The following is a 27,871-nucleotide window of genomic DNA, read 5'->3' as shown; positions in this document are numbered from 1 at the left end:
CCGCTTCTAAAGGAATTCTAAGGAACAAACAACATTCTGATCAATTCAGGAGCATTTAATACTTCACCAAGAATGTATAAATAGGTTTAATGGGTCGGCCTTCCAAGGCAAAGGAAGTTTTCATCTTCTTCGGGAGGGAGAAGCAGGGTCGGAAAGGAAAATCACCACCGACAAAAAAAAAAAGATAAAACCCCGGACACACTCCACACGTCAGAAACTCCCGCTTCTTTTAACTTGCGGTATTTCGGACAGGGATGACGAAATACACGCTCACACGATTTTGGTTAATAGCCTTCATCGAAATAACGTACGTTTCCTCCGATTAAACGTCCTGTCTTCCGACCAGGAATATTCGCAAAGCGTAGCACTCCACCTGGACTATTTCCTCAAGCTAAGCGCCAACGGGCCAGGGGGCTCGGTCGAATAAAACCTAAACGCATCCCGGGAACCGGGGCTCAAAATCCTTCCGGCTTTTCCTCCCTGGAAAGGAGAGGAGAAAATTGGATGAGGTCGGCGCCGAGGGTCATGGTTTTGCGGGACCTCTGGCTCTCACACGGCCGGTGGGCGAAGGGGTCGTGGTCGCCTCTCGGGTCCGGCTAGGAGGGGGAAAAAAAAAAGGAAGCGTCACCACGGCGACCACCGTCCAAGTCCCAACCCCACCGCCCCCGGCTCCCCCAGGTTGGTTCTTGGGTAGAGAGGAAAGGCCGGGAGGACCAGAAGTTGGCTTCTTCATTCAACTGTTTTGCTTACTGTGTGCAAAGCACTGTACTAAGCGCTCGGGAGGGTGCCAGACACGTCCTTCCAGCCGCCTCGGGGAAATTTCAAAACTCCTCCAGCCCTCGGGCACTAGGTGGACCCCGCTTCTGAAGCAGCGTGGCTCAATGGCTAAGAGCCCGGGCCTGGGAGTCAGAAGGACCCGGGTTCTCATCCCGGCTCCTCCGTCTGTCCGCTGTGTGACCTTGGGCAAGTCACTTCACTTCTCCGAGCCTCCATTACCTCATCTGTCAAATGGGGGTTAAGACGGTGAGCCCCACGTCGGACAGGGACCGTATCCTCCCTCGTTGGCTTGTATCTAACCCCGGCGCTTAGAACAGTGCTTGGCACAGAGTAAGCGCTTAACGAATACCATCATCGGTGGACTTTTTCGTGTGTTGAGGATGACAGGGCACTGCCCCGGTGACTTTTCCACCCGGGTTCATTTTCATTCTCTGTTTAAAAGGATCAAGTTAACTAAAGACACGTAAACGTCCCCCATTAGCTTTAAAAAAGGGTGGATAATCCATCTTGTCGCGACCCAGCCAGCTGTTGGAGAAGACAAGTTGCAGTGTGTTAAATCGGCGGGGGGCGAGGGGGTGAACTTACTGACTCAAGCAGGTTCCATTCGGAAGCTACCGATTTACCCCGGAAGGAACCTGGAACATAAATTTGATTCATTCGTTCATCGGTCGTATTTACTGAGCGCTCACCGCCTGTGGAGCACTGTACCGATCGCTTGGGAGAGCACAGTACCACCGTAAGCAGACAGTCTAGAGGGGGAGACAGGCAATAATAAGTACGCGACGGATACGGACAGAAGCGGTGCGGGGCTTGGGGTGGGGGGAAGATAAAAGGGAGCAAGTCAAGGCGACGCAGAAGGGAGCGGGAGAAGAGGAAAACGGGGGGGGGGGCCCAGTCCGGGAAGGCCTCCTGGAGGAGACGGGCCGCCGGTAAGGCTTTGAAGGTGCTTTTGCTCATCCAGATTTCCAAGCCAGGTTTAGACCCCTTTGATAGTGCCGGGCCCCGGTCACGCTTACGACACGACTATAAAAATCAGACGGGCGACGGAGGACGCCTTTTACTTTTCACACTACTTTTGATCTGGGGCTTCAGAGTTTCTCCTGCAGCCCGCGAGGTTCGTTTACGATCTTTTTTTTTTTTTTTTTACAAGAAACAGGGTGGGCCGGTGGCTAGAGCCCGGGCGCGTCAGAGGGACCGGGGTTCTAATCCCGGCTCCGCCCCTCGTCTTCTGGGCAGACTTGGGCGAGTCGCTTCGCCTCTCCGGGCCTCGGTCCCCTCCTCTGTAAAATGGAGATGACGACCGCGAGCCTCGCGTGGGACCGGGGACTGGGTCCGTCTTGATTACCTTGTAGCTACCCCAGCGCTTAGAACAGTGCTTGGCACCCGGTAGGCACTTAACAGATCCCATCATTATTCTTTATCAGTCGCTGAACCTCACGCTCACCTGACAGACGGGTGGGGCCTCGGGCCCTCTCAGCTGGCCAGGGATCGGTCCCTGGAGACGGGGCGGATTTTTCCGGCGTGCTCATCACCACGTCTTCGACCGCGCCTGAGGAATTCAGGTCCATGGCCTCCGGCTCCTCCGAGGTCTCGTCTTCTCTCTCGCCCTCGGCTTCTCCCCTCGCCGCCGACGGGGAGGGATTTTGACCGGGCCCGCTCTCGGAGAGATGGTCCATCCTTAGGTTCCCCTCAGCGCTTTTCTGGAGAAGAGGAAGGAGGTTCGGCGGAGAGGCACATGCCGGGAATGACGAGGAATTTGGAACAAACCCATCGCTCGAAACTTTTTTTAAAAAAAAATAGTATTTAATCATTCAGTCGCATTTTTGGAGCGCTAACTGTGTACAGACCACTGTACTAAAAGCTTGGGAGCGGACAATATACTAATACATGGACGCATTCCCTGCCCCCAACGAGCTGTTCAGTACTTACTAGGTGCCAGGCACTGTACTAAGCACTGGGGTGGGGCCTGCTCAGTTTATATCCATAGGCAGTGCTTAACAAAAGTCAATTATTAGTAGGAACTAGACACCTGGTCAAACCAAGGCGTGACCGTGAGGATGCCATTTGCGCAAGGTTTTTAATCTTGAGAAGCGGCCTAGTGAATGGAGCGCAGGCCTGGGACTCAGAAGGACCTGGGTTCTAATCCCAGCTCCGCCACTTTGCTGTGTGACCTCGGACGAGTCACTTCACTTCTCTGGGCCTCGGTTCCCTCATCTGTAAAACGGGGATCGAGACTGTGGGCCGAATCCGACCTGATCGAGTGGTTTTCTCTGCCGTGCTCATCACGACGTCCTCAAACATGCCCGAGGACTTGTATCTTGTATCTCCTCCAGCGCTTAGTAGAGTGTCTGGCACATAGTAAGCGCTTAAATACCCCAGTTATTATTATTATTATCGTGCAAGTTTTCGGGAGTAAAATAGTCCCGGGTGCCGGTCTTTATTTTTGGCGGGTCCCAAAATAGTGGTCTTCTCAGCTAAGACCCAAGGGAAAAAAAGCAGTCCTGACTGTAAGCTCTGTGTGGGCAGGGAACGTGTCTGTTTATGGTTCTATTGTACTCGCCCATGCGCTTAGTACAGTGCTCTGCGCACAGTAAGCACTCAATAAATCCGATTGACTCATTCTGGAGAGGCTCCTCCCGCCCCCGCCCAAGTCCTTGGGAAAGACGGGGGACTCCAGGCTAGACAGGTTGGCAGGAGAAAACCCACAAAGGAGAAGCAGGGCGTGGCCTAGTGGATAGTGGACAGGCCTGGGAGTCAGAAGGTCGTGGGTTCTAATCCCGCCTCCGCCTCGCCTGCTTTGTGACCTTGGACAAGTCTCTGGGCCTCCGTTCCCTCCTCTGTAAAACGAGGATTGAGCCTGCGAGCCCCACGTGGGACAGGGACCGTGTCCAACCCGATCGGCTTGGATCCGCCCCAACGCTCAGTACAGCGCCCGGCACATAGCGCTTAACGGATACCGCGATGATTATTACTGTCGGGGGGAAAACCGGGGAACCCAAACACTCCGGGTGGCTCACGTGGCTGGTCTCGGGGGCGACCTCTGACCCGGGGCGTCGGACGTCTTCAGCCACGGTGTCCCTGACCATCTCGACGGAACCGTGTCCCCCCGGGCGTCGGACTTCGTCGGCAGGGGGATCGCTGAAGAGAGAGAGGGAGCGGAAAGGAACCACCACGTCAAAACCAGACCTCCGTGTTCTTCTGCACTTCCTCTTTACCCCGAGAAGCAGCAGCGTGGCCTAGTGGATAGAGCCCGGGCCCGGGGGCCATTGGCTCACGGGTTCCGATGATGACGGCATCTGTTAAGCGTTTACTATGTGCCAAGCCCTGTTCTGAGCGCTGGGGAAGACACAAGGTCATCGGGATCGCAGTCTCCACCCCCATTTTACAGAGGAGGTAACAGAGGCACCGAGAAGTGGAGCGACTTGCCCAGAGTCACACATCTGAGCCGGGATTAGAGCCTATGACCTCTGGCTCTTTCCGCTGAGCCACGCCGCTTCTCTGTCTGACAGCAGATTGTAATTTTTTAAATTCAAATTAATGACCGTCCCCTGCTCCAGATAGGAAGCTCGTAACGGGCAGGGAACGTCTCCCCCGATTCTTCTGTATCGTACTAAGCGCCTCGTCCAGTGTCCCGCATATAGTAGGCGCTCGATAAATGCCACCGATCGACGGGACGGGGAGGTGCGCTCCTCCAGTCCTGCTGCACCCCGTTCCCGATTCTAATGTCATCGTGGGCAGGGACCGTGTGCTGACTCTTCTACTGTCCCCTCCCAAAGGCTTAGTCCAGCGCTCTGCGCTTAGTAAGCGCTCAACAGGTAGCATCGACGAGGACGGTCCAACGAACCGAAACCTCGACCCCGTGTCGGATTGCGGTCCATCGGTCGGAGAGCCGCCCGCGTTTCACTTCCTCCGCCGGTCGCGCGGGATGAGTCCCGCCCGCCGCGCCCTACCAAGAGACGCCGCCGGCTCCCGGGGGCTCCGTTCCCCCTCCTCCCGGGGCGTCCGCCCGGCCCGGGCGAGGCCGGACCCCTCCTCGGGGCCGGGAGGCGTGGGCCGGCTACAGCGCGAAGGAGGAATCGTCATCTAACCAGGGAGAGAACGCGACGCGCACGTGGCTGACGGTCAAAGTACGGGGCCCGAACCGAGGGACGGCGGCCAACCCAGCCCGCTGGCTTGGTTCCTCTCACGCCAACTTCCTCCCCGGGCCTCCATCCCGTCTATCTCGCCGCCGACCTCTCGCCCACGTCCCGCCTCTGGCCCGGATCGCCCTCCCTCCCTCTTCCCCGACAGACAGTTACTCTTCCCTTCCAATTCAAAGCCTTACTGAAGGCCCATCTCCTCCAAGAAGCCTTCCCTGACTGCGCCCCCATCCTCTTCTCCCACTCCCTTCTGCCTCACCCCGACTCGCTGCCTTTCTTCATCCCCCCTTCCCAGCCCCGCATCGCTTATGTCCCTACCTCTCATTTCTTTCTTTCTATTCAAATCTGTCTCCCCCCGGACTCTGAGCTCACCGCGGGCAGGGAACGTGCACTCTCCCAAGCATTTACTACAGTGCTCCGCACACAATAAGCGCTCAATAAACAGAGCCGACTCGACTAGTCACGGGCCCTCGTGTGAAGCTTTTCAATAAGCCCTAGAATGAGCATGTGATCTTTCACATAACTTCTCACCACATCCCTGTGAGGTAAGGAGAGGTCGATATTTCCAACCTCCTCATTGAACAGATTAGAACGCTGGGGCTGAGGGCCTCTATGAAGCAAAAACTCCTCCCTCTCGGCTTCCAAGCCGTCCATCCCCCGGCCCCCTACCTCACACCTCCCTTCTGTCTTCCTCCGTCCCAGCCCACAAAATCGGCTCCTCCGCCGCCGCTCACCTCCTCGCGGTCCCTCGTCCTCGCCCGTCCCGCCGTCGACCCCCGGCCCACGTCCTGCCGCTGACCCGGAACGCCCTCCCTCCTCACCTCCAACAAACCATCGCTTTTCCCCTCTTCCAACCCCTCCTGAGAGCTCCCCTCCTCCCGGAGGCCTTCCCCGACTGAGCCCCCCTTTCCCTCCGCTCCTCCTCCCCATCGCCCCGACTCCCTCCCTCCGCCCTACCCCCTTCCCCGCCCCACACCGCTCGTCTATATTTGTACAGGTTTATCACTCTATTTTATTAACGATGTGCATATATCTATAATTCTACTTTTGATCTTACGGATGCCTGTCTACTTGTTTTGTCTGTCCAGATCCTTCTAATAATAATAATAATAATAATAATAATAATGTTGGTATTTGTTAAGCGCTTACTAGGTGCAGAGCACCGTTCTAAGCCCTGGGATAGATAGAGGGTAATCAGGTTGTCCCATGTGAGCCTCACAGTCTTAATCCCCATTTTACAGATGAGGGAACGGAGGCACCGAGAAGCGGCTTGCCCAGAGTCACACAGCTGATAGGTGGCGGAGCCGGGATGAGAACCCACGACCTCTGACTCCTAAGCCCGGCCTCTTTCCCCTGAGCCACGCCGCTTCTCCACTGCGAGCCCGTCGTTGGGCAGGGATTGTCTCTGTTGCCCAGTTGTACTTTCCGAGCGCTTAGAACAGTAAACGCTCAATAAATAGGACGGTGAACGCATGGTTTCCCCCACCACCCCTGTGAAGTCAGGAGACGTCGGCATTCGGATTCTCCTCCCTGGACGGACCGGCACACTGGGGCTCAGAGCCCCGTGACGGTCAGCCCGAGAGCCGAACCTCCCGCCTCCCGCTCTGCCCACCGGGCCCACACCGCCTCTCCGGAGGCCGGCGATTAGGTGAGGCGCCGCGATGCCCGTCACCGGTTGGGGCGGACGAAAGGGGACCGTCGCGGCAGCCGGCGGACACCCACCTGTCCGCAGGAGCGCGGTCAGGCCGAGGGGCCGTCGTCTGGATGGCCCTCGCCGCCGAGCTCCGAAGCGGCGACCTCCTGGCCCGGCTCGGGGTGGCCCGGGGCTGGGAGATACCGTGGGATGGTGTGAAGCGGACTCTCGGGGAGGAGGCTGGAAAAGAAGGAGAAGAGGTGACTGCCAAACAGCCGCCTCGCCTCCACCTCCCCCGCCACCTGGGAGCAGAGACGAGGGAGCCCCCCGCCAGCAGCCCCCGAGCCAACGAGCGCAAGGTGGGTGTCATCTTCACTCCCACGGGCCCGGGGGTTGACCCGGAGGCCGGATCTCCCTCGGGCGCCAACCCCAGGCCGCTCTGTCGAGTGAGTCCCTCGAGGCCAGGGATCTACTACTGAGATCTACTGACTCTACTCTCCCAAGCGCTCGGTACGGTGCCCTGCCCACAGGAAGCGCTCGATAAGTTCCACGGGTCGATCGGCGGAGGGTCCCGCGATCGGCTCTCCCCGCCTCACACGCCCTTACGAGAACTTCGGGGTCAAAGCTGCCTTCCTCGAATGAAGGACAGCCGTATTTAGTATCTGTGGTATTTGTTAAAAGAACCCCGTAGGTGCCGAGCGGTTTCCTTCTAATAAGGAGGAGAAAGACACAGACAGACCCACAGTATTTAGTGACGGGATAGTCCTTCAAGAGGGACCCACAGTAAAGACGATATTCAGTAGAGAATAAGCTCCCTGTGGACGGGGAGCGCCGTACTATTCGACCAAGCGCTTAATAATAACAGTAATAACAGTACTTGTTAAGCGCTTACTATGTGCTGCTCTAAGCACTGGGGGATTTACAATATAATCAGGTTGAACACAGTCCTCATACGGCTCCCAGTCTTAATCCCCATTTTCCAGATGAGGGAACTGAGGCCCAGAGAAGTGGAGGGACTTGCCCAAGGTCACCCAGCAGACAAGAGGCACAGCAGGGATTAGAAGCCAGGTCCTTCTGGGTCCGGCTTCTACCCACTAGGCCACACGGATATTGCTCAGGTGAGTGTTTACGACAGTTGGGATTCGGCCGCCTCCACCTAACGGCTTCACGGCTCGGCTCGTCGCCGCTTAGCGACGACGCTAGTCCGCTGTGTGGCCTTGGGCAGGTCCCTTCACTTCTCTGGGCCTCGGTTCCCTCATCTGGAAAATGGGGATTGAGACAGTGAGCCCCACGGGGGGGCAGGGACCGTGTCCGACCCGATTTGCTCGGATCCACCCCAAGGCCTAGTACAACGCCGGCACATAGTAAGCGCTTAGTAAATACCATAATTATTATTATAAGTAGCATTATCGCTATCACAGGACAGACCTGAGAGTGATTTCGCCGGGCTTTCGATCCTGAAGAATCCGGCGTCAAACACGATCTTGTCCCCTTCCTCGGGTAAGGCGGAGGCGAGGCCGTCTCCCGCGGGCTCCTCTGGCTTGATTTTCTCTCTCATGGACGCTTTGATGGCCGCGAGGCGGCTTCGGGCCGCGGCCCTCACGGCGTCCATCTCCCTCGGTTTACCCGTTCCGCTCGGGACCGCTTTCTTCTGCGCGGAGAGGGCACGGGGGGAAGGAAAAAGAAAGACAGTCAGTCATGAATCGCTAATTCTAGATGCCTGAATCGCCGCCGATCAAACTACACAGAAGGAGCTCCTTGGGTCCGCAGGTCCAGGTTCGTTCATTCATTCATTCCTCCAATCGCATTTATTGAGCGCTTACTGTGTGCAGAGCACTGTACTAAGCGATTGGAAAGTCCAATTTGGCAACAGATAGAGATGATCCCTACCCAACAACGGGCTCACAGTCTAGAAGGGGGCAGACAACAAAATAAGCAGACAGGCATCAAACCAGGTGTGTTTTAAACTTTCAAAATCTGTTTTTCAGCAAGTAAATGCGGGGCTGAACACTCCCTGTGGGTATGGCCTGGGTCTTGTGCTTCCACTGTAATAATAATAATAATTGTGGTATTTATTAAGCACTTACTATGTGCCAGGCACTGTGCTAAGTACTGGGACAGATACAAGCAAATCAGGAAGGACCCAACCCCGTCCCACACGGGGCTCACGCTCTTCATCCCCATTTCCCAGATGAGGGAACTCAGAGAGGTGAAGTGACTCGCCCAAGGTGACCCAGCAGACGAGCGGTGGAGCCGGAATTAGAACCCACGACCTTCCGACTCCCGGGTCCACGGTCTATCCACTACACCATGCTGCATCCCAGCAGGTGTTTTCCCCAAGCGACTCAGCAAATACCTCCGTCAAGTCAATCGGAGGTATTTATTGAGCGCTTACTGCCTGCGGGGCGCTGTACTAAACACTTGGGAGAGTCCAACAGAATTAGCAGACACGTATTACCACTCTGCCTGCGGCGGTTGGTGTCCTAATCATCGGGAGAGACGAGGGTCAGTTGGGAGAAGCCGGTCCGGTTTGTAGGGAGGTTAGACGACTGCAGCGTGAAATCTGTGTAGTCCTTTATCTCCCCCAAACGCTTACGACCATCAGCTCGCCTTGTGAGCTCCTTGGGGGCAGGGAACGTGTCCCTTTGTCGTATTGTACTCCCCCAGGCGCTTAGTACAGTGCTCTGTACGCAGTAAGCGCTCAATAAATACGGCTGAAAGGATGAATTGTTTATTATGGTATTTGTTAAGCGCTTACTATGTCCCAATCACTGCTCTAAGCGCTGAGGTAAATACAAGGTCATCAGGTTGTCCCCCGTGGGGCTCACGGTCTTCAGCCCCATTTTCCAGAGGAGGTCAGTGAGGCCCAGAGAAGTGACGTGACTCGCCCAAAGTCCCAGAGCTGACAAGGGGCGGAGCCGGGATTCCCACCCGCGACCTCTGGCCCCCCAAGCCCGGGCTCTTGCCACTGAGCCACGCTGCTCCTCAACCTGAATTTCCTCTTTCAATCGTAGGAGCAGAGGAGCAGCGTGGCCTAGTGGCAAGAGCCCGGGCGTCGGAGGCGGTGGGTTCTAATCCCCGTTTCGCCACTCGTCTGCTGGGTGACCTCGGGCAAGTCACTTCACTTCTCTGGGCCTCGGTGACCTCATCTGCAAAATGGGGATGAAGACTGGGAGCCTCACGTGGGACCACCCGATGACCTGTATCTCCCGCGGCGTTTAGAACAGTGCTCTGCGCATAGTAAGCGCTTCACAAATACCAACAGCATTATTATTAAATTCAAGCGGTCGGCCGGAGACCTCTGGTGGTAAGGAGAGGAATTGTACCGATCTGAGGGAGGCCTGGACTAATAAATAATTCTCATAATTAATAACGATGCTATTTAAGCGCTTACCACGTGCCAGGCACTGTACTAAGCGCTGGGGTGGATACGAGCAAATTGGGCTGCACACGGACCCCGTCCCACAGTCTTAATCCCCGTTTTACGGAGCCCCAAAGTCACACCTCTCCCAAGCGCTCAGTACAGAGCGCTCCACAAATAATAACGTTGGGATTTAAGCGCTTACTATGTGCCAAGCACCGCTCTAAGCGCCGGGGTAGATCCAAGGCAATCAGGTGGGCCCACGTAGGGCTCACGGTCTTCATCCCCTTTCTCCAGATGATTCATTCATTCAATAGTATTTATTGAGCGCTTACTATGTGCAGAGCACTGTACTAAGCGCTTGGGATGAACAAGTCGGCAACAGATAGAGACAGTCCCTGCCGTTTGACGGGCTTACAGTCTAATCGGGGGAGACGGACAGACAAGAACAATGGCACTAAACAGCGTCAAGGGGAAGAACATCTCGTAAAAACCGATGGCAACTAAATAGAATCAAGGCGATGTACAATTCATTAACAAAATAAATAGGGTAACGAAAATATATACAGTTGAGCGGACGGGTACAGTGCTGTGGGGATGGGAAGGGAGAGGTGGAGGAGCAGAGGGAAAAGGGGAAAATGAGGCTTTAGCTGCGGAGAGGTAAAGGGGGGATGGCAGAGGGAGTAGAGGGGGAAGAGGAGCTCAGTCTGGGAAGGCCTCTTGGAGGAGGTGATTTTTAAGTAAGGTTTTGAAGAGGGAAAGAGAATCAGTTTGGCGGAGGTGAGGAGGGAGGGCGTTCCAGGACCGCGGGAGGACATGACCCAGGGGTCGACGGCGGGATAGGCGAGACCGAGGGACGGCGAGGAGGTGGGCGGCAGAGGAGCGGAGCGTGCGGGGTGGGCAGTAGAAAGAGAGAAGGGAGGAGAGGTAGGAAGGGGCAAGGTGATGGAGAGCCTTGAAGCCTAGAGTGAGGAGTTTTTGTTTGGAGCGGAGGTCGATAGGCAACCACTGGAGTTGTTTAAGAAGGGGAGTGACATGCCCAGATCGTTTCTGCAGGAAGATGAGCCGGGCGGCGGAGTGAAGAATAGACCGGAGCGGGGCGAGAGAGGAGGAAGGGAGGTCAGAGAGAAGGCTGACACAGTAGTCTAGCCGGGATATAACGAGAGCCCGTACTAGTAAGGTAGCCGTTTGGGTGGAGAGGAAAGGGCGGATCTTGGCGATATTGTAGAGGTGAAACCGGCAGGTCTCGGTAACGGATAGGATGTGTGGGGTGAACGAGAGGGACGAGTCAAGGATGACACCGAGATTGCGGGCCTGCGGGACGGGAAGGATGGTCGTGCCATCCACGGTGATGGAGAAGTCTGGGAGCGGACCGGGCTTGGGAGGGAAGATGAGGAGCTCAGTCTTGCTCATGTTGAGTTTTAGGTGGCGGGCCGACATCCAGGTGGAGACGTCCCGGAGGCAGGAGGAGATGCGAGCCTGAAGGGAGGGGGAGAGGACAGGGGCGGAGATGTAGATCTGCGTGTCATCTGCGTAGAGATGGTAGTCAAAGCCGTGAGAGCGGATGAGTTCACCGAGGGAGTGAGTGTAAATGGAGAACAGAAGAGGGCCAAGAACTGACCCTTGAGGAACTCCAACAGTTAAAGGATGGGAGGGGGAGGAGGCTCCAGCGTAGGAGACCGAGAATGATCGGCCAGAGAGGTAAGAGGAGAACCAGGAGAGGACAGAGTCCGTGAAGCCAAGGTGAGATAAGGTATGGAGGAGGAGGGGATGGTCGACAGTGTCAAAGGCAGCAGAGAGGTCAAGGAGGATCAGAATGGAGTAGGAGCCATTGGATTTGGCAAGAAGGAGGTCATGGGTGACCTTAGAGAGAGCAGTCTCGGTAGAGTGGAGGGGACGGAAGCCAGATTGGAGGGGGTCTAGGAGAGAATGGGAGTTAAGGAATTCTAGGCATCGATTGTAGACGACTCGTTCTAAGATTTTGGAAAGGAAGGGTAGTAGGGAGATAGGACGATAACTGGAGGGGGAAGTGGGGTCAAGAGCGGGTTTTTTTAGGATGGGGGAGACGTGGGCGTGTTTGAAGGCAGAGGGGAAGGAGCCCTTGGAGATTGAGTGGTTAAAAATAGAAGTTAAGGAAGGGAGGAGGGCAGGGGCGACGGTTTTAAGAAGGTGAGAGGGAATGGGGTCCGAGGCGCAGGTGGAGGGGGTGGCACTTGCGAGGAGGGAGGAGATCTCCTCTGAGGATACTGCAGGGAAGGATGGGAAAGTAGGGGAGGGGGTTGTTGGGGGGGAGGGGAGAGGCGGAGGGGTGACTTTGGGGAGCTCAGACCTGATCGTGTTGATTTTCGTGAGGAAATAGGTGGCCAGATCGTTAGGGGTGAGAGATGGGGGAGGGGGAGGAACAGGGGGCCTAAGGAGAGAGTTAAAGGTCCGGAACAATCGGCGGGGGTGACGGGCATGGGTGTCGATGAGGGAGGAGAAGAAGCTTTGCCTGGCGGAGGAGAGGGCAGAGTTAAGGCAGGAAAGGATAAATTTGAAGTGTGTGAGGTCGGCTTGGTGCTTGGACTTTCGCCAGCAGCGCTCAGCAGCTCGAGCATAGGAGCGTAGGAGGCGGACGGAGGAGGTGATCCAGGGCTGTGGGTTAATGGCGCGAGAGCGGCGGAGGGAAAGGGGGGCGAGAGAGTCGAGATGAGTAGAGAGGGTGGAGTTGAGAGCGGAGACCTGATCGTCGAGAGTGGGAAGAGAGGACAGGGCGGCAAGGTGAGGCGAGATGCTATTGGAAAGACGGATGGGATCGAGAGAGCGGAGGTCTCTGTGGGGCAGTAGCGAAGATTTGCAGGGGGAGGGAGTGTGAGAGATGAGGCAGGTGAGAAGGTTATGGTCCGAGAGAGGGATTCAGAGTTGGTGAGTGAGGAGATAGTGCAGCGGTAGGAGATGACAAGATCGAGGGTGTGACCGAGTCGGTGAGTGGGCGCGGTATGGTGGAGGAGGAGGTCGGCAGAGTCGAGGAGGGATAGCAGGCGGGCGGCAGAGGAGTCGTCGGGTACATCCGTATGGATGTTGAAGTCTCCAAGGATCAGAGTGGGCAGAGAGAAGGAGAGAAGGAAGGTGAGAAAGGGGTCAAGGTGGTTGAAGAAGTCGGAGGTGGGACCGGGAGGGCGGTAGATGACGGCGACAAGTAACTGGAGTGGGTGGTAGAGGCGAATGATATGGGCTTCGAAGGAGGGGAAGGAGAGGGAGGGGGGAGGAGGGATAGTGCGGAAGCGGCATCGGGGCGAGAGGAGGAAGCCGACGCCTCCTCCCTTACCGGTGAGTCTGGGGGAGTGGGAGAAGGAGAGGCCTCCGCCGGAGAGAGCGGCGGCGGAGACCGTGTCTTCGGGAGAGAGCCACGTTTCCGAAAGGGCGAGGAGGAGGAGAGAGCGGGAGAGGAAAAGGTCATGGATGAAAGGTAGCTTGCCTGTAACAGAGCGGGGGTTCCAGAGGCCACACTTGAAAGTAGCTGTGGGTGCAAGGGGAGGAGGGGGGGAAGGGTGGGGGGAGGGGAGGGTTTGGATGGGAAGGAGGTGGCGGGGCCCTGGACGAGGAGAGGGGGATGAGGGGTGGCGGTGGGACAAGAGGACTGGGATGGGGCATGGGTGGGGAAGAGAGAAGGGGGGAGGGGGTGAAGAGGGGGTTAGGTGGGGGGAAGAGTAGGGGGAGGGGGAAGAGGGGTAGCGCTGGTAAAGTGGGGTTCTAGGGCGGGAGAGAGGAGGGGGGTAGGAGACAGAGGAGAGAGCGGGAAAGAGCTGAGCGAGAGAGGGGAAGGGGAAGGGGAAGGGGAGGATAGGAAGGGGCGGGAGGGGGGAGGGGGGGAGGAGGGACATGGCGAGGCCAGAGAGGTGGGTGGCAGCACTGACAACAATAAACAGTAATAAACGAAATCGGTAATATAGCAACATGATACAATATGATACAATACAGTGGTGCTAATATAGCAACATGAGACAGTATGATACAATATAGTCGTGTTAATAAAAGGGGTGATGACCAGGGTCGGGGGTAGACTCGATTAAGGGGCGACCTGATCAAATTCAAAATCTGACGACAATAAACAATAAAAAGCGAGATCGCAAATATAGCAACATGCTACAGTAAGGCACACTACAATAGTGTTAATAAGGAACTGAGGGCCGGAGATGGGAAGTGACGGGGCCAAGGTCACCCGGCTGCCGGGTGGCGGGGGCGGGATTAGAACCCACGACCTCTGACTCCCGAGCCCGGGCTCTTGCCACTGAGCCACGCTGCCCCTCTACTGATCGATCAACTTACCCGGACGACTTTGCGGCTCGGAGGATTAACTTCGCGCCAGCCGTTCTCCTGACGCTCGTTCAGGGTGTCAAATCTTTTGATCACGTCGTCTATCTATCGGCGAGCCAGAAAGAGGAGTTCAGCAGAACTAAGGCCTAAGTTAGCTACGCCACAAAGCAACCGCCGCGTCAATGACCATTTTCGAATTTCCCCTCTTGCCGGCAGCGAAGGAGGAGACGGCCCAGATTGAATCCAGACCTCGGGCCAACGGTGGAATTTTTCCTCAGATACTTAGAGTCGAAGCAGTTCCCCCTCCGACGGCATGGGAGACAACGACCTTAATCACAAGGCTCTTTCCTTTCAGGTACATCTCGGCCTCCTCATCCATTAAAAATGGGGCTAAAACACAGGCTCTCCCGCCGTCTTAGAAATAAGCCCACGGTGGGACGGGGACTGGGTCCGATTCAATCATCTTTTCTCTCTCCTACTGCTTGGCACACAGCGAGCGCTTCGCGGAGATCGTCATCACGAACGATCGGCTCGCCCCGAAAGCCTCACCAGCTAGCCGCTCAGACACACGGGCGGTTAATTAAATCCACTTGGCTGTCGATCGGCGCTATTTATTGAGCGCTCACTGCGGGCGGAGCCCCGTGCCGAGTGCCGGGGGGAGAGTACGGCGTTAGCCGACGACCCCGCGGTTTTACCCGCGCCGGGCCGACCAGCGGCACGCTCCATCCCGTCCTGTTTCGGATAACTCGCCGGCGGATCGCGGGACGTTTCAGAGGGTGAAGAGCCGACCGGGATAACTCACCTGAAAATGTACCATATCCCAAAATCCATCCAAGTCCGTGCAGGTCGTTTCCCTCTGACCACGTTTCAAATCGCAGTCATCCACCAGGCCTTCAAACTGTCTGAACCTCTCCGTCATCAGGAGCCTCGTCTGCCCGACGGTCGTACGGATGAGGTCTTTGGCTAGCGTGAGGAGAGTTTTTAAAAAGTTACATCCCTGGGAGGCCTCGGCGGCATGGAAAAGAACAGAACCTCAGAGAGGCAGGGTGGGCCAGTGGGTAGAGCGAGGGCCCGGCGTCTCGGAGCTCTCGGTGGGTAGGGAAAGTGTCCGTTTGTTGTTGTGCTTTCCTCTCCCAAGCGCTCACTACAGTGCTCTGCACACAGTAAGCGCTCAGTAAATACGACCGAATGAACGAATGGGCGGGGAACGTACCTGCTTATTTTGTTGTACTCTCCCCGGGGCGCTTAATGCAGCGCTCGGCACCTAACCAGCGCTCAATAGATACCACCCGTCGATTGACCTGAAATTTATTTCTATCAGTGTCTGTCTCCCCCTCTAGACTGTAAGCTCGCTGTGGGCGGGGAATGTGTCTGCTTATTGTTCTACTGTCCTCTCCCAAGCGCTCAGTAAATATGATCGGGTGAATGAACGACCCGGGTTCTAATCCCGGCTCCACCCCCCCGTACGCCGGGTGACCACGGGAAAGTCACTTCACTTCTCTGAGCCTCAGTTTCCTCATCTGTAACATGGGGATGAAGACTGAGCCCCGTGTGGGACAGGGACTGTGTCCAACCCAATTATCTTGTACCTTCCCCCAGCGCTTAGTGCCTGGCTTTTTCTTTCTTTTATCGTCATTATTGTTTATCAATGGTATTGGTTAAGCGTTAGGTACGTGCCAGGCACTCTCCTAAGTGCTGGGGTAGATGATAACTGTGGCATTTTTAAGCGCTTACTATGTGCCAGGCACTGTCTAAGTGCTGGGGGAAGGTACAAGATAACTGGGTTGGACACAGACCCACACGGGGCTCAGTCTTCATCTCCATCATACATACATCAGGGGCGCTCAGTAGCGTCCAAGTCGGACTGCAGATCGAGGGCTTAGAGAAAAGTCCTGCAGATGAGCCTCCATCCAATCAGAGCCTCCACCCCTAAACTTCAGACCTCCTCCCTTCTCTCCCCGATCAAGGTTACGTCCCGCGGAGCGTTTGCTTAAAATGGAAATCCACCCAAGATTCCAGGGACGAAGAGCCCGAGTTAGGAACGTCGATCCCAATCTGGGCCGTCTCTATTTTAGCCCACGATTCCCACACGGTTATTGTTTGCAGGAATGAACCCAGCGATCCCATCCTAACTTAGAAAGAAAGCTCAGACACCACGAGGACCTGAAGATCATCCTCATACCATCTTCCGGAATGTCCAGCTCCAGTTTCTTTTCCCACTCGTGACACCGTGTGGTTAGTTTCTCCGTTTCAGACTGGAGAATGCGTCTGAAATCAAGGAAAAAGAACCCTTGGATTTTCCCCGGCGGAAAAGGAAAAGAACGGAAAAGAAAACGGTCTTTTCCTATTAGACACCGGAAGCTCTCTGTGGGTAGGGAAAGGCATCGCTTATTCGTGGGCTACTTTCTCAAGCGCTCAGCACAGCGTTCTCCGCAGCAGAAGCTCAAAACCAAAACAGCCCAAAGGGGTTGGGGTTCAGACGCCCAAAAAGGCAGGATCCGGTTTGGGTTTATCCTCCACGCTGGTAAGAGAGGGTTTAAACTCAAAATTCGAAAGGTCTCGGCTCCGGTGGGGGAAGGCCGACAGACCTGAAATATGGCACGTCGTGCTGTGGTTCCGCCGCCGGGGCTGCGGGCCTGGAGGCAGGCAACGGAGGTTCTGAACGGTTGGGAGAGCGATCGAAATTCCCAGTGGTGTCTTCGTTGGCCTTCAAGCTGCGGTCTGCAAATCAGACGGAGAAAATAAGCCCGTCGGTCAGCCGTATCTATCGAGCGCTCCCTCCGTGCAGAGCCCTGTCCTAAGCGCTTGGGAGAGTACAACAGAACGGACACATTCCCTGCCCACAACGAGCTCACAGTCTAGAGGTAGCGAGACGGACATCGGTATAAATAAATTAAATGACAGATATGGACGTCAGAGCTTTGGGGCCGGTGTAGGGGGGAGAGAGCAAAGGGAGCGAGTCAGGACGACGCAGAAGGGAGTGGGAGATGAGGAAAAGCGGGGCTTAAGTCTGGGAGGGCCCCTTGGAGGAGGCGGGCCTTCAAAAAGATCTTAAAGTGGGGGAGAGTAAATTAAATGTGAAATCTTGTGCCGTACCTCCATCCACAGTTGGCGGTATACCTGAAGGACTGGGGAGTTCATCTCCATTGGGTGGAGTTGGGATAGTGCTTTGGGCTTCACGTGTTTGCGCCACAGTTTCTTGAGTTTTAGCACTGGGGGGAAAAAAGGAAAAAACTAAAACAAAAAACCAAGATGTCCTTGCCTTGGAAAAGGAGCTTGTAACCTCACCCGACAGACAAAACAAAAACAAAACCACCTTCCACCAGTAGATTTGAGCCCCACCTCCTTCAATCGTATTTATTGAGCGCTTACTGTGTGCGGAGCACTGTACTAAGACCTTGGGAGAGTACAGCCTAACAAAAAACAGACACATATTCCCCGCCCACAACGCGCTTACGGTTCTAGAGGAAAAGAACATCTTGCCAAAACCCGGGATCGAAGGAGGGACCTTTAGATCTTCAGTCTAACGCTCTCCCAACTCACCTACCGCCTCCAACCTCCCTTCTTCGATTTCGATTCAGACGAACCATTCACCGGCAGCTCAAACTCAGTGAGCGCTCAATAAATACGACCGAACGAACGAAGACGACGACCGAGATTCTGGCCCTCCTCAAAAGAAGGATTGATTTTACGGGAAGCGGAGCGGTTAGAAGGAAGGTTCTTACGCGTCGGTCTTCAAAGGGCTCCAGGCGAAGACTTTTTGACCCTGGACATCGGCGCCGAGCGTGGTCTTGGGGGCAATGCTGTAGATTTTGAGACCGTCTAGAGGCCAAAACCTGAAATCTTTCGGCGCGAAAGAAATCCTCTCTCTCTCTTTCGGGGGACCGTTCCTCTCGGGTTCATTATTCTTCTCGAGACGGGGCTGGTCCGGCTCAATTTCTCCGGCTGCTGGGTTTTGGAAGGTCTCGGTGGGCTCTTCGGCGGGGTCCGCGGACACAGCTTCACAATCTTGGTGCTAAAAGAAGAGGGAGCGGAAGATGCAGAGTTCCTTCTCGGCAATCTTTATGGCTACGGGGAACCAGGATGGAGGGGAGGAGAAGCAGCATGGCCTAGTGGGTAGAGCCCGGGCCTGGGAGTCGGAAGGACCTGGGTTCTAATCCCGGCTCCGCCACTTTTCTGCTGCGTCACCTCAGGCAAGTCGCTTCATTTCTCTGGGCCTCCGTTCCCTCATGGGTAAAATGGGGATAAAGACTGCAAGCCCTACGTGGGGCTGCGTCCAACTGGTTATCTTGTATCTATCCTAGCATTTAGTACAGTGCTTGGCACATAATAATAACTGTCGCACTTGTTAAGCACTTACTGTGTGCCAGGTACTGTACTGAGCGCTGGGGGAGATACACGCAAATCGGGTTGGCCACAATCCCTGTCTCTCATGGAGCTCACAGTCTCAGTCCCCATTTTACAGATGAGGTGACTGAGGCCCAGCGAAGTGACTTACCCAAGGTCACACGGCCGACAAGAGGTGGAGCAGGTTAGAACCCGATTCTCCTGATTTCCCGTCCCCTGTGCTCTCCACTATTCATTCAATAGTAGTTATTGAGCGCTTACTATGTGCAGAGCACCGTACTAAGCGCTTGGAATGAACAAGTCGGCAAAAGACAGAGACGGTCCCTGCCGTTTGACGGGCGCACGGTCTAATCGCACTAAGCCGCACTGCCTACTTGGAGATAATAGGCGAGTCCTGAAGCTTTTTTATATTTAAGAAAAAAATATTACATATTCCAGGAAATATTAAAGTGATTTTTTTTTTAGTTTGTATCAAGAAAGTAGCTCTCCATTTCATCCGCCCAAATTTATGAATCTTTTGGTTTTGAAATCCACCCTCCCCACATACCAATATTTTAAAACCTACTTATAAATACCAAGTGTTACCTCTGTTGCGTCGGCTTTGACTTCGATTTGTTTCAGGGGCCTCTCTTTACCAGTTGCCTTCCTTTGTGGCTGATTATCTAAAGGATGGAATAAATTCCAAGTCATTTCAAATACCGTTTCATTTCTGTGATTCCCATCAAAAAAAGCCTCGTACCAACCCCACCCCTCTCCTCTCCAAAAAGACCCACAACCCAAATATTTTATAAAAAGGAGAACAAGTGAACGATAAAACAAGGACCGTGAGATGGAGGAGGCAGGGAACAGGACAAATGAGAAAACTTTTTCTGCAGAGACCATCTCAAAAGTATTTAGCATTAAATCAAAGGTACTCGAGCACTTACCGTGTGCGGAGCATATATTCAGATCGTATTTATTGAGCGCTTACTGTGTGCAGAGCACTGTACTAAACGTTTGGGAGAATACGCTACGGTTGAGAGACACAATCCTTGCTCAGAGAAGTGGCTCAGTGGAGAGAGCCCGGGCTTGGAAGTCAGGGGTCGTGGGTTCCAATCCCGGCTCCGCCACTCGTCAGCTGTGTGACTCTGGGCAAGTCACTTTATTTCTCTGTGCCTCACTTCCCCTCATCTGGAAAATGGGGATTCAAATTGTGAGTCCCACGGGGGACCACCCACTAACCTCGCATCTCCCCCAGCGCTTAGAACAGTACTTGGCACATAGTAGGCGCTTAATAAATACCATCATCATTAGTATTATGAGGAGCTGGCCATCTAACGGCAGTGATATTTTATTTTTTTGAAGGCCTCATTTTATACACAAGGACTTGCTAAATCTGTTTTCAGACCTGACCCCCCACGAATAGTAATGATATTTGATTTCTTTGAAGACCACCTTTTATATTCATTCATTCAACAGTATTGATTGAGCGCTTGCTACGCGCAGGGCACTGTACTAAGCGCTTGGAATGGGCAATTCGGCAACAGATAGAGACCATCCCTGCCCGATAACGGGCTCACGGTCTAAACGGGGGGAGACGGACGGCAAAGGGACCCACAGGGACTTCCTAGATCTCCTCTTTGCGTCCCGTCCACTCACCAGCGGCGGCGTTGAGCTTCCTCGGAGGAGCCAGGCCGGCCGTTTTGGAGATCTGTCTGGTGGCTGCAGCAGCTGATCTGGTCAGTCTTACGTTGGCCGACGTGGGGATTTCTCTCGCCACGGCTATCAGGAGGAAGTTGCATTTCAAGACTTAGCGCAACGAACACAGCTCTTCAGGCGTTTTAACAGGTGGCCTTTCCAGGCTCACGTAATACCTCTCAAATCCGACAGACGATTCTTCTTCCCCTTTTCAAAGCCTTATTAAAGGACGTCTCCTCCAGGAGGCCTTCCCTGCTAAGCCCCCCCCCTTCCTCTTCTCTCACTCCCTTCTGCGTCGCCCCGACTCGCTCCCTTTCTTCATCGCCCCTCCCAGCCCCACACCGCTTATGTCCATATCTCTCATTTATTTCTTTCTATTCGTGTCTGTCTCCCCCTCCTCTAGACTGTAAACTCACTGTGGGCAGGGAATGTGTCTGTTGATTGTTGTATTGCCCTCCCCCAAGCGCTTAGGACAGTGCTCTGCACACAGTAAACGCTCAATAAATAGTTTGAGGTTTGCCTTACCTGGTCTCGCTTTGCCAACGACTCTGTTGTCGGTCGTCGGCCTCTGAATTGCTCGGACTACGCTCGTACTGGGTGCTTTTCCGACAGGGTCAACGTAAATCTACGACGAGAAGGTTAGGTGGTGAGGGAACCGTCCACCCGGGAAGTCACACGGACACGAGAAGCAGCGCGGCTTAGCGGGTAGAGTGCGGGACTGGGAGCCAGGAGGACCTGGGTTAATAATAATAATAATAATTTCGGTACCTGTTAAGCGCTTTCTGTGTACCAAGCACTGTTCTAGGCCACTGGGGCAGATACAAAATTAATTAGGTTGGACACAGACCCTGTCCCGCATTGGACTCACAGTCTTAATCCCCATTTTCCAGGTGAGGTAACGGTTTTCCATCTCCCGCCCACAACGAGCTTACAGACTAGAGTGGGGAAGACGGCCACTGATATAAATTAAGGATAAATAAGTATGAGATAATCAGGTTGTCCGTGTCCCCTATGAGGCTCATACAACGAGTTTACAGCCTAGAGTGGGGAAGACAGCCACTGGTACAAATTACAGATAAATAAGTATGAGATAATCGGATTGTCCGTGTCCCCTATGAGGCTCATAGTTTTAACCTCCCCTTTTCCAGATGAGGGAACTGAGGCCCAGAGAAGAGAAGCGACTTGCCCAAGGTCACACAGCTGACAAGCGGCAGAGCCGGGACTGGAACCCACGTCCTTCTGACTCCCAGCCTCCTGGCCTTTCTGCTAGGTCTCGCTGACTCTCGTAACAAAATGGAATATTCAGTCGAGTAGGCTAAGACAGAAGGGATACCTTATTCTGTTCCGCTTGCTCCTTTACCTTGGCCCTGGTCAGCCTCACTGAAGTAGAAGCCACCTGCAAAGACATCAAAAGGGATTCGGTTAAAACGCTTCAAAATAAGTTCGGGAGTCCTTCGCTCCTCTAACGCAACCTTCTCGCCGCACCTCGGTCTCGTCTATCTCGCCGCCGACCTCTCGCCCACGTCCCGCCTCTGGCCTGGAACGCCCTCCGTCTTCAAATCCGAAAAACGATTCCTCTCCCCCGCTTCAAAGCCTCACTGAAGGCCCATCTCCTCCAAGAAGTCTTCCCTGAATAAGCCCTCTTTACCTCTTCTCCCCCTCCCTTCTGTGTTGCCCTGCCTTGCTCCCTTTATTCATCCTCCCTCCCAGCCCCACAGTACTTAATAATAATAATAATAATAATTGTGGTATTTGTTAAGCGCTTCTCATATGCCAGGCACTGTACTAAACACTGGGTTGGATATAAGCAAATCGGGTTGGACACGGTCCCTATCCCATGTGGGGCTACTTTCATTACCCTATTTGTTTTGTTAGTGAAATGTACATCGCCTTGATTCTATTTACTTGCTATTGTTTTAATGAGATGTTCATCCCCTTGATTCTATTTATCGCTATCGTTCTTGTCTGTCCGTCTCCCCCGATTAGACCGTAAGCCCGTCGGAGGGCGGGGACTGTCTCTATCTGTTACCGATTTGTACACTCCAAGCGCTTAGTACAGTGCTCTGCACATAATAAGCGCTCGATAAATACCACCGAATGAATGAATGAATGGGGCTCACAGTTTTAATCCCCATTTCACAGCCGAGGGAACTGAGGCCCAGGCAAGTGAAGTGCCATGTTCAAGATCACTCAGCAGACGAGTAGTGAAGGCAGGATTAGAACCTAGGTCCTTCTGACTCCCAGGCCCGGGCTCTATCCCCTAAGCCACACTGTCTCTGAAGTTGGGCCATATATCCACCTAATGGGGATTGATAATAATAATAATGATGATGAGGAGGAGGAGGCTATTGGTTAAGCGCTTACTACAGGCCAGTCACTATTTTAAGCAGCGGGGGAGATCCAAGGTGATCAGGTTGTCCCATGTGGGGCTCACGGTCTCCATCCCCATTTTACAGATGAGGTCACTGAGGCCCAGAGAGGTTAAATGACCTGCCCAAAGCCACACAGCTGACAAGTGGCGGAGGCGGGATTAGAACCCACGTCCTCTGACTCCCAAGCCCGGGCTTTTCCCACTAAGCCACGCTGCAGAGTGTGAGCTCCATGTGGGGCAGGTATTGTATCCAACCCGATTACCTTAGAACAGTGCCTGGCACATAGTAAGCGCTTTAATACCATAATTATTTTTTATTATTAGGTCCCGCCGCTTGTCCTATCACAGTAGGAGCACCGGAGCTATTCCCAGTGGGTCAGAGTCGATCATTTACCGGCTTCTTGGGCTCGGCTTTCCCTGTGGATTTCAGAGGGGCAGACACGAGGAAAGCGGGGGCTACAGGCCTGAAACGCCCCACTTTAAAGACATCCCGTTTAGCCTTCTCCCGCTGCTCTTTCAGCTTCTGCAGTTGCTTCTCCTCTTTGTACCGCCGCAGCAGTTCTTTCCGCTGATCCACGGACTTTTCTGATGTCGCCGGAGGAAGCGATCAAAGAAAAAAAAAAAAAGGCACTAAGAAGAGGGGCATCGCGAGTCTTGAAACATTTGAATACAAAGCGAGACCTTGAAATATTTGAAACCAAGCGAGACCTTGATGCAAAAACAGAACCAAACACTCGAGCTCCCCAGGAAACAAAAGGCCCTCTTAAATGGTCAGAGACAGAAGGAAAAGAGCGGAAATCTAGCGCAGCTGTTTTATTTGCCGTCTTGCTATTAAGAGGGTTTGCCCACTTGGGAAAAAAATACTGAAAAAAGATTGGTGGGTGGGGAAAAAAAAATGGACTTATTTGGTGATTATAAGAAGGGTATAAAGAAAGCAAGAGGAGTCTGAATAAAATAAGATTCTCTTCGCTGGAGCCTTTGTTTGAGAACTTCTCCGCCGGGGCTTCTTCAACCCCTTTCCTCTAGACCGTAAGCTCGTTGCGGGCAGGGAATGTGTCTGTTTCCTGACCGAATGAACGAGATGGCCAGCAACGACTTCCCAACTTCAAAGCAAGAGGGATGCTCGAGGTGAACTTTCACCCTCGCTTCGACTCCCTTATTCTAGACGATCCCTAAGACACGGAGGACTAGGAGAGGGATTTTTCCAGTTTTACCCCCCCTTTAACCCGATTTCCACCCCCACCGTGTTTTTGCAGTTAGGGTTAAACTCCAAAAATTAAGTTGTGTCAGGGTTCTTGAGTGTCTTTTCACTGTCAAAACCTTTTCACTGTCCAAACAGACAAGCTGACTTTCAGCTCCAGGCCAATTCTACCACTATCAGAAAGGTGCTTTTTAAAAAAGCGGTAATTTACAACTACGCTGTTGCCGATAGAATGAACGTGTATTTTCATTCATTCATATTTATTGAGCGCTTACTAGGTGCTAAGCACTGTATTAAGCACTTGGGAGGGTACCACGCAACAAGAAACAGATGCATTCCCTGCCCAGTTTGAGTTGTGATACCTGAAATGTTTGGACTTTATAAAAACGCGCCGGTGTTCCGAGGGTTCTTTTCCCCCCATTCCGGGGGAAATTTTCCTACACTTAACTCGATAAAAAGTCAGGTATTCCTTTTGCCGATTTGCCCCGTGGTCAGTTTTGGCCTATCTCTTCTCTCCTAATCCCTCTCATTCCACTCAACCCACCCCCCCCAGACCGATACTCAAAAATTAGAAAAAAAAAAATCTTAATTTTACCGTAGCCGATTACATTTTCTTATGAGAGCTGTCACCTATAGACCCTACGCCAGGGTAGGTACATATATGATTTGGGGTGCTTCATCCTAGGAATAGGGAAATGCAGAGTGATGCTTCATCCTTCCTCAGTTGCAATAATAATGATGATAATAGTATTTGCTAGGCGGTTACGATGTGCCGGGCACCCTACTAAGCGCCGGGGTCGATACAAGCAGATCGGGTTGGATACGGTCCCTGTCCCACGTGGGGCTGACGGTCTCAATCCCCATTTTACAGATGAGGGAACTGAGGCACAGAGAAGTGAAGTGATTCGCCCAAGGTCACCCAGTGGCAGAGCCGGGATTAGAACCCACGATCTTTTGACTCCCGGGCCCGTGCGTTATTCACTACGCCATGCCTCGTCTCGAAAATTAATTGATACATACCCGGTGGCCTCGACATCTGCAAATCTAAAGCCGTACAGCAAGACCCTAAACACAATCTATCCTAATTCTCTTCTGTTCACAGGGGATTGAGCGTTTTCTTGAAAGCATTTTCTGCTAGGGAATCATCAGTCTTTTAGATCACACATGCCGAGGCTCTCAAGAGAACTTCAATTCGACAACAATTCCTACTCACTCGATTTAACATCGCCCTTTCCCGGTAAGGTCGACTCCTTTATCTCATCCAGCGGGGAGAGGGTCCTCCCTTCCAAGAGGGGAATATTGACATCTTTTAAGCTAAGTTGTCTACTTCTTTCAAATTCCTTATGTCTGTTTTCCTTCTGAGACAGCGATTTCCGATGGGCAGCTTTCGTTCTGATCATTTCCGTACTCGTGTCCTTCCGGTACCGATTGGCAAAGCGTGTTGAAGCCATCCTACCTAGAAGATATTGAAATGACAATAACAGCTATTATGGCATCCGTCATTTATATTTATTATCATCAACCCGTGCTAAGTGCTGGGTTCGAAGCAGCGTGGTTCAGTGGCCACAGCCCGGGCCTGGGAGTCAGAAGGACCTGGGTTCTAAATCCCGGCTCTGCCACCTGTGTGCTGCGTGACCTCGGGCGAGTCGCTTCACCTCTCTGGGCCTCAGGTACTTCATCTGGAAAATGGGGATCGAGACTACGAGCCCCATGTAGCAGCATGGCTCAGTGGAAAGAGCCCGGGCTTGGGAGTCGGAGGTCACGGGTTCGAATCCCGGCTCCGCCGCTTGCCAGCTGGGCGACTTTGGGCAAGTCACTTTACTTCTCTGTGCCTCAATTACCTCATCTGTAAAATGGGGGTTCAAACTGTGAGCCCCACGAGGGACAACCCGATCACCTTGTATCCCCCCAGCAGCTTAGAACAGTGCTTTGCACATAGTAAGCGCTCAACAAATACCAACATTATTATGTAGAACAGGGACCGTCTCCAACGCGATTTGCTGGGATCCACCTCAGCGCTGGGTACGGGTTGGGCACGGTCCCTGTCCCATTTTTTAATCTCTATTTTTTTTTTTTATTTACAGATGAGGAAACCGAGGTCCAGAGAATTGAAGTGACTCGTCCAAGGTCACACAGCAGACCGGTGGAGGAGTCGGGACTAGAATCCACGACCTTCTGATTCCCAGCTCTAAAGAAGAGCTAGCGGTCAGTGAACCTGTCGCCGAAATACCCGCTCAAGCACAACGCAGAGTCCGAGAAGCTTTTCAACCCCAGTAGATACAAGATCGTCAGGTTGACCACAGGGCGTGGGGCTCCCGGTCTTCATCCCCATACGACAGATGAGGGATCCGAGGCCCAGAGAAGTGGAGTGACTTGCCCAAGGTCACCCGGCAGACAGGCGGAGCCAGGATGGGAGAAGCAGCGTGGCTCAGTGGAAAGAGTCAGGGCTCGTGAGTTCGAAATCCCAGCTCCGCCACGCGTCGGCTGTGTGACCGCGGGCGAGTCACTTCACTTCTCTGGGCCTCAGTTCCCTCATCTGGAAAATGGGGATCGAGACCGCGAGCCCCACGTGGGACGACCCGATTCCCCTGTGTCTACCCCAGCGCTTAGAACGGTGCTCGGCACATAGTGAGCGCTTAACAGATACCGACATTATTAGTATTATCGTTAGGATTAGGACCCCAGGTCCGGCCGACTCCCAGGCCTGGGCTCTAGCCGCTCGACCGCGCCGCCTCTCCTTTCACTTGATAGTTTTTAAAAGAAAAACAAGTCCAGGACATCTAGAAAGAGGAGGTCGTAGGTTAAAGCTCCCCTCTGGACCGTAAACCCGTCGCGGGCAGGGAATGGGTCTATTTATCGTTATACCGTACTTCCCAAGTGCTCGGTACAGTGTCCGGTATCCAGTAAGTGCTCCATAAATATGACTGAATGAATGAGTTCACTGATTAATTATGGGGCATGCATTCATTCATCCAATAGTACTTATTGAGCGCTTACTATGTGCAGAGCACTGTCCTAAGCGCTTGGAACGGACAATTCGGCAACGGAGAGAGAGAGACGCTCCCTGCCCATTGATTACAGTCTAGTCGGGGGAGACGGACAGCGCTCAATAAATACTATTGAATGAATGAATGTCTCCCTAGGGACCCCCTCCCCACTCCCACCCCGGGGACCCCCTCTCTCTCTCTCTCTCTCTCCACCCCCTCCCCACACCCCCCTTCCCCACTCTCTCCCTGATGACCCTTCCCCCTCCACCTCCTCCTCAGGGAGCCCCCCCCCAACCCCTCCCTCCCCAGAGACCCCCCCAACCCCTCTCCTCTGAGACCCCCCCCCCCAAACCCCTCCCTCCCCAGAGCCCCCCCCAAAACCCCTCTCTTCTGAGACCCTGGGTCTCTGGGGAGGGAGGGGTTTGGAGAGGGAGGGTCTGTGAAGAGGGGCTGGGGGGGCTCTGGGGAGGGAGGAGTTTGGGGGGGGGTCTCTGGGGACGGAGGGGTTTGGACAGAGGGGGTCTCAGAGGAGAGCGATTTGGGGGGTCTCTGGGGAGAGAGGGGTTTGGAGAGGGGGGGGTCTCTGGGGAGGGAGGGGTTTGGAAAGAGAGGGTCTCAGAGAGAAGGGTTTGGGGGGTCTCTGGGGAGGGAGGGGTTGGAAGAGAGGGGGTATGGAGGAGAGCGACTTGGGGGGTCTTGGGGAGGGAGGGGTTTGGAGGGGGGTTTCAGAAGAGAGAGGTTTGGGGGGTCTCTGGGGAGAGAGGGGTTTGGAGAGAGGGGTTGGGGGGGTCTCTGGGGAGGGGGGCTGGGGGGGCTCGGGGAGAAGGGGTCTGTCTCTCCCTAGAGACCCCCTCAAGCCCCCCCTTTCCAGGAGACCCTCCCCACCCCCTCCCCAGGGAGGACCCCTCCCCCTCCCCCCCCCCACCTGGGGGATCCCTCTCCTTCTCACCCCTCCCCCCACTTCCCACTTCCACGACCCCCCCCCCCCGTACCTGAGGGATCCCTGCAGACCCACCGCGCCCCCTCCTCAAATTAAAAACAACAAAAAAAGGAAAAGTCCCAAACGACGCCACCCCTGCGCT

At 54.1% G+C, this 27,871-nt stretch overlaps 1 protein-coding gene across 2 annotated transcripts; it reads right to left on the bottom strand.

Moving 5' to 3' along the window:
- Positions 1-34: 34 nt before the first annotated feature.
- Positions 35-27,871, bottom strand: DLGAP5 (DLG associated protein 5). Of its 2 annotated transcripts, none has more exons than XM_029078512.1 (19): positions 27,782-27,871; positions 25,016-25,258; positions 22,996-23,186; positions 21,564-21,626; positions 20,756-20,855; positions 20,192-20,314; positions 19,139-19,215; positions 17,932-18,221; positions 17,303-17,418; positions 16,795-16,927; positions 16,389-16,474; positions 15,009-15,169; positions 14,219-14,311; positions 7,978-8,200; positions 6,639-6,789; positions 3,795-3,915; positions 2,222-2,477; positions 1,363-1,412; positions 35-596 (listed from the first exon to the last, which is right to left on the bottom strand). In XM_029078512.1, exons 2-19 carry the CDS (start codon positions 25,251-25,253, stop codon positions 456-458), a joined length of 2,613 nt encoding a protein of 870 aa, XP_028934345.1. In that variant the 5' UTR covers positions 25,254-25,258; positions 27,782-27,871; the 3' UTR covers positions 35-455. The 2 variants fall into 2 exon arrangements, with proteins under 2 accessions (XP_028934345.1, XP_039770057.1); XM_039914123.1 differs by having other exon boundaries at positions 17,327-17,418.

Source organism: Ornithorhynchus anatinus, chromosome 14 (genome assembly GCF_004115215.2).
Source record: "Ornithorhynchus anatinus isolate Pmale09 chromosome 14, mOrnAna1.pri.v4, whole genome shotgun sequence".
Lineage (NCBI taxonomy): Eukaryota > Metazoa > Chordata > Mammalia > Monotremata > Ornithorhynchidae > Ornithorhynchus > Ornithorhynchus anatinus.
The sequence above is the reverse complement of the archived record's forward strand: the minus strand, read 5'-3'. Positions and strand labels throughout refer to the sequence as shown.